This window comes from Lepidochelys kempii, chromosome 3, assembly GCF_965140285.1.
Source record: "Lepidochelys kempii isolate rLepKem1 chromosome 3, rLepKem1.hap1, whole genome shotgun sequence".
Lineage (NCBI taxonomy): Eukaryota > Metazoa > Chordata > Testudines > Cheloniidae > Lepidochelys > Lepidochelys kempii.
In genome coordinates, this window is record NC_136382.1 from 155,801,363 (window position 1) to 155,808,027 (window position 6,665).

Here is a 6,665-nt window from a genome sequence, read left to right on the forward strand (position 1 = left end):
TCCTGGTTTTTTTTTGGTTCCAGGAGAACTGGGATGAAGATGAAGAGAAAGGGGAGCAATCAGATGAAGAGAAAGGGGAGCAATCAGATGAAGAGAAAGGGGAGCAATCAGATGAAGAGAAAGGGGAGCAATCAGATGAACGAGAAATGGCTGTTGAAAAAGAAATCAATGGGGAATCTGATTTGGACCCAGAAAATGAAAGTGAAGAAGAATAACAGATGGTTTTAAACAAAAGTGAAACCCCTATTAAAAGAAGTGGGCTGCCAGAACTCTCAAATTCTGGATCACCTTGCTAAAAGTTGCTGTAGTCACATAGCCAGGCATGAGTCTGCACTCGCCATGTGCAGAGGCACTTCTGGGCACTGTGTGCATTACCGAATCCAGAATGTTTAACCATGCCAGCCTTCTCTTGCCCCATATCCCTGAGCTTATATATAACATTTCTGCCATCTCGTGATCAGATTGCACCCATCTCATGGACAAGCATATTTGTATTCAAGTGAAATAAACCTGCCACCGCCATTTGTGTGGTAAACTTGTTGCAGCTTTACATTGAATTTGTTTAAAATATAACAGATCAAAGATAGTCTATACCTTCTCTTCTCACTTCAGTTAGTGATAGCAAGTGGGCATCCTGCTGCATTTTTTCAAAAAAAAAAAAAAGAAAAGAAAAGAAAAAATATTTTTGTAATATTTAAATTCACTATTGAATTTCTTCATTTTCTCCTCATAGGTTCACCCATGCCTTGGCAATGTCTGAATGCCAACCTGGTTTAAAACAGCTTTTTCTTTTTTAAACAATATTGGACTCGACTTTTATATGTATGTATAAATCTATGGCTTTTTTTGTGCTTCAGAAGGACATTAGAACTATCAGTGGTTTCTAATTTGTTTTAATTGATCCTGTATATAAGTTTAACACTGACCCGTGGAGAGGCTTCATCTTGAAGGGGAGGGGGAATGGAAAAAAATTAGGGGAGAGGGAGGGGGAATGCTTGTGAATATGTAACGCAAAGTGTATACATTTATTACTGATTTTTAACCTCTCAGTGGCAGAACAAGGATTGCTATTTGCTCAGCTAATGGAAGCTGAAGTGGTATAAACACATTTTTAAGAGCAAGATATGGTAAAGGTTTGAGCCATTCACCAGTATAATGTACAGTATATTTGTCTATAAATGGAGCTGTTGCAACTAAATACTGCCCTCTTTGTAAAGTGAATAAATATACATCTCCTTTACCAAGTACTTGTTCTGTAATGTATGTGGGGATAGAAGAGGTTGTGTGCCTGAGGGAGTTGTCTCATAAGCAGGTATCCAGGGGAAAATGATGACCATGTTCTGAGCTTGAAGCACATCCAGTGGTAACTCAGATTCTCAGCTCCCTATGTCTTTAGCTGTGTCTGCTGGCTTCACTGACACAAACAGGCTTTCACTAAGCTTGGCTTCCAGGTGCTCAGAGGGAGAGCAAGTTGGATTCTCTCGTGTGCTGCATGGCATTGTCCGCCAAGTTCACTTCAAAATCTTATAGGTGAAGATGGAAAGCACAAGAAGCATGGCTTGGTTTTCCCAATCCTAGGTGGAGTTTGCAAGTATTGTCAATTGGAAAAGTCTCTTTGGTAGTGTAAACTAGGCGCATGTGATACCTGTGCCATGGAGAGAGGGTAAATACAGAAGCCCCGAGGCCTTGCCTCCACACGCTCCATTACCAAACTAAGCTAAATTGATATGACCATTGTTAACCAATGTGTGTTCCTATGGAGAGGTCTGTGCCATTTTAAATCAATTTAAAACAGATTTTAGTGAAACCATTGCAACTTTTGAGGGTTGGTAAATCCAAACTCAGAAAATCCAGTCCCATTTCAGAGCATAATGGCACTTTTACTGTTAGCTTTTCTTCATATCTGTTGCATTGAATGAGCAGTTTGTATTTAAAGCAAAAAAGGTAGTAGCAGAATGCTTATGGAGAGACACTTCCAAGAGTGGTGCATGCTTAATACATGACAACTGCCCACAGGTGGCTTTTAAAACTAAATGTGAAGTCTCTCCCTCCTTCCCTTTCCTACCCCCAATAATGGGACCATTTCACTATCGCTGCTGTTTGTGGTGCTGGCGGTAACTCAGGTGGTGGTGATCTGCCAACTGAGCAACTTGACTGGCTCCGTGATCAAATCTGATTTATGCTCTTTGTGTAATATGGGATTCTGAATGTATGAACCCCATCCAGGCTCCTAGGAACTGAATGTGCTGCCATAACTTACATGAAAGGTAATTTTCCTGAGATGTACTGTTGTCTCAGATTGGACCTATGACATATATCATAGGAGTTCAGTCTTAATGAGTTCATTGGCTGGGTGCCTTCACTAGCATCCCATATTTAAGCTTTGCAAAGTTGGATTGCATGTAATTGGTTTTCCTGCATTGTGATATATCTGTCTCTTACTTGTGTAGCTTTAGGGACCCTCTGTGGGAGTCCTGAGTTTGATACAGGGACAGGAAAACTCTGCTTCTCTGCAGTACCTTGCTGTAATTTTTGAATGAGTGCCAAAAAAAAATTGCTTGCCCAAATAATTAAAGGGCTAATACCTTGTGATCTGCCACAGCTAGAAACAAAGGCTGTAAACCATAGAGTCTCAACCTGGCGGGGGACACAGATCCAGAGGGATGACCATCCCTTTCTAGATGGAAGGAGGGTCCTGAATAGAAAAAGGAGTCCTGGTACGGAAAAGGCTGAGAACACTGCTGTAAACAACTGTAAAAGTAAGGCCTGGTCTACACGGGAAAAGATTAACTGCTATACCTATGCCGGCAAACCCTCTAGTGTAGACATAGTTATACTGATGAGAATGTTTTGGGGTTTTTTTGGTTTTTTTTGCAGTGTAGATTATACTGGTTCAGGGAACAAAATAAGCTATACTGCCAAAACACGTTTATGCCAGGACAATTATCTACACTAGAGTGCTTTACTGTTATAGCTATTTACTTAGCTATAAAAATAAACACCTGTTCCAGGCTCTAGGTGCCTTACGTAACTAAATTAAACCTCAGCAGCATTTAAATCAGTTCTACAGGGATTCCATCACCCTCCAGCTATCCACTTCAGCCTCTAGGAAGTGGTGCACCCTGAGCATTCTTCAGAGACCCGGTCAAAGAGATGCCTTTTGCAGCCTTCTCAAAGTCTCCAGATTTGGGTTATTATGGACCAACCTGTGTCCTAAAAAATCATATCCTTAACTAACATAGCTATGCTGGCAAAAAAACAAACCAAATCAAAACAAAAACAAAACACTCTCGAGTGTAGACCTGTCCTATGGTTCCAAGATTTCCTGAAACACACAGAACTAATACTTTGCGTTTTTAGAACACCCACCATTTGACAATCTCAGTGCTTTACAAACATTAATTAAGCCTCATATCCTGACAAGTTTTACTGTCCACCATAAAAAACGGAGGAAACCAAGGCGCACAAAGTGTTTTTAAGTGCCTGCCCCAGATTTGCCATGATTGAGCAAGGCACTAGAATAGAGCCTAGACTTTCCGATTCCCTGTTTCAACCACCAATAATGCTTAGCTCTTACACATTATTCATCAGTACATCTCAAAGTGCTTTCCAAAGAAGGTCAGTTCTCATTGGGGAAACTGAGGCACAGAGGTGCAGTGACTTGCCCATGGTCACCCACCATACTAGTGGCAGAGCCTTGAATAGATCCAAGGGGTGCTGAATGCCATTCCAGGGCTCTATCCACTAGGATACATTACTTTAAAAAAAAAAAAAAAACCTATTTAATTGACTTTTATAATGCTAGAATTGAAGTTGTGGAGAGTATGGGACTAATCCAAATAGCCTGATTTTAAAAATGCAGGGGTCACCTAACTTGGATTTGGGATTACTGACTTCAGCAGGAAAAATCATAGAGCCTGCACCTGCTTTTGTTTTCAAATGTGAAAAGGTGCTCTCAGCATGACCCACTGGCATCCAGAACAAAGAGCAGCTAGTTTTACAAAACGTAACCAGTCACTACTTGAATCTGCCTCCAAAGCCTCAGACTCCTGTTTTGCTGCTGAATTTATAAGCTGTCCCTGTTTCTGGAGGAGGAGCTCTGACATTCCAGTGAAGGGGTGGGGGAAATATCAGACTGAATGTATCCAGCTGACTCGGCTCTCCCCACTTGCTGTTGCTGCAGTGTCTGGACTCCTATTCCTCCCCCAAGTGCTGGCACTAGTTTGTTTGGGGTGGGGGAGATCAAATGCTAATTCTAAAATAGGCCTTATCTGAATGGGGGATTTGGCTGACAGTTTGTGCAGGTGTCTGATAGAACTGCCAAGATGAGGGCTTGCTAGAGGGTCGGACCCTTCATAGCTTGTGTAAGCTGTTTATTGCACACACCAGGAGTTCCTTGCATCCCTCCACTTTCCCTCCCCTACTCCACAAGGGCCTTGTGTACCTCCTTCCCATCCCCCTCTCTTTCAGGGATGCCTTGCAATTCCCCCCCAATCTCTTCCCTCCCAGGGTCTCCTTGTGCTCATTCTCCCATGCCATCAGCTTTGTGTGCACCCCCTTCCTCCGTGTGATCTTTGAATGCTGTAACAGTCAGTACCAAAGATGGCCAGTAGGTGTCAAAATTGCTCTATGAAAATACCCTGGGTTAGGCGGGCACAAAGCTATGAAAGGAGCTGATGAACTTCAGGCTGGCATAACCCCGCTGCCGCTGAGGCGTGCTGTTGGGCAGTGTGGCTCTGCAATTCATGTCGGCTGTCATGGCTGTGCTTACGCTTAGTTTTGCCAGGTACGCAAATCTCAGTGCGTGTCATTTCTTCCGCTGTGTGCTGCCAGGTCTTTCAAATGCTTTGTGACCTTGGAAAGCTCTGCTGGGGAATTACTACTTAAGCAGGCCGCTCACTGATTACAGTCTGCAGTTGCTGTCCTGCCGCTCTTCAAGGACTGGAAGCATTGAAGCTTCATTCTTAGCCCCCCTGTGCTCTGTGAAGTGACAGATCTGAGATGTTTTTTTATAAAGCTTTTCAGTTCACCTTTACATTTCCCTGTTCAGGGCTTATTTTCATCCAACATTAAACACAAGGACCCGAAATCGTTAGCAGAATGTGCAGATAAGAGATGGGGGAGAAGAAAATGCTTGATGGGGGCATTGGGGAGGGGTTGGGGAGACCAGAAGGGGAGTGGGAAAAGTTTGGGAGAAGTGTCTGTACACATGCTTGTTAGCCCTGAAAAAACAGTGTAGCAAACCTATTATTGCTGCTGTTCTCAGTAAAATGTTTGAAAACTGAATATGAACAATGTTGAGATATGGCGTGTGCCCCAGCACCCGAGCTCTAGGCTGCGCTGGGGTGTGAGGGAATGCTGGCGTTGTGCAATTTCCATCTTTTTACCTTCATTTCTTTCATTACATTTTCTCTGGGATGGCACGGTTTTGTGATGTCAGAAAACCGCTCTCCTTGTCTCTGCACAGTTCTATGTTGGTGTTGGGTTATGCATACGGACTCATTTATAGCCGATGTGTTAGTGGTTTCCCTATTCTCTAGGAGCAACGGGAAGGAAGGGGGCAGAGAGAGGCTTTCGTAATGGATGTTCTAGCTTGCCCATGTGAGCTTGGAGAAACTATGCAGAAAACCTGGATCAGTGACTCGAAAGCTGCCTAGAAGCTGGTTGACTTGGAGATTTTGTTCATTGTTGTGTCACAGTTAAGCATTTTGTGAATGAACGTGCAGTGGGTGTGTTGTGAATCTGCAGTTCTTCACTATGAACCAGATTGTATAATGTTGGCAGGGAAATAATTTCTTCCTACCACCCCAATCAGCCAAATAGGGCAATAACCACCTTGTTGGCAGCATGCAGGTTAATGTATATGTTCACAGCATGTTACAAATATTAAGTACTGTAGGAAAATGAATATTCTGCTGTAGAATCAGTTGAAAATTAGTTCCTCTTGCCGAGTCCTGAGTTCAGGGGTCTTGTGCATCCCCTGCAACAGTTGATAACCCCAGAACAGTGTGAAGAGGGCAGCCTCCTGTTCTGTTAATGATGTAGTTGACCAGAGGCAGTGCTAGCCCATTTCTCCCCCCCCCCCCCCCACCCCACCAACAACACAATAAAAAGCAAGTAGGGGGCCCCTTTGAGCTGCTTGGGGCCCTAAGTAATTGCTTAGTCTGCTTATGCCTAGTGCCGGCTCTCTGACCGTTATATAGATTGTAAGCTCCTGTATAGACCTTAAGCTCTCTAGGACAGGAGCTGTCTTGACTGTCTGTGTACATACAGCATGTAGTACAGTTCTGATTTTCAGAACCACTGCCTCTGGGCACTACCATAATACAAATAATGGTATCTCTACTGTTTTACTGCAGCAGAGATACCAGACCCCTGTGCTCAGGTTTTGGCAGCTTACTTTAAAGATCAAGAGGTTTTTAAGCCAGAGAGAGAAACTGGCTTCCAATTTAGGGTGGGTTAGTTCCAGAAATAATGGAAACTATGAAAAACAGCCCCTCTCTCAAACGGAGCATATAGCCACCAAAGTTTGTCCTTTTCACCTTGCCTGAGGGGTTTTAATGGCTCAGCTGCTGTCCAAAGCATAACCTTCTGAATTATTTGGAACACCTGGTCCACCCCTTGAGCAGCCTATCTGGTTGCACCCACTTTTTGCCACAACATCT

General features: G+C 43.4%; 1 protein-coding gene across 2 annotated transcripts in view; it reads left to right on the forward strand.

The window, feature by feature from the left end:
* The window catches only part of WDR43 (WD repeat domain 43), a 35,458-nt gene extending 34,218 nt beyond the window's left edge, over window positions 1–1,240 (forward strand). Inside the window, exon 18 of one of the 2 annotated variants that reach the window (XM_073338623.2) lies at window positions 24–1,240. In XM_073338623.2, the coding sequence (XP_073194724.2) occupies window positions 24–215 (192 nt within the window). In that variant the 3' untranslated portion in view covers window positions 216–1,240. The remainder of the gene's footprint in view (window positions 1–23) is intronic. The other variant, XM_073338624.2, reaches the window with a different exon arrangement.
* Window positions 1,241–6,665: the final 5,425 nt, after the last annotated feature.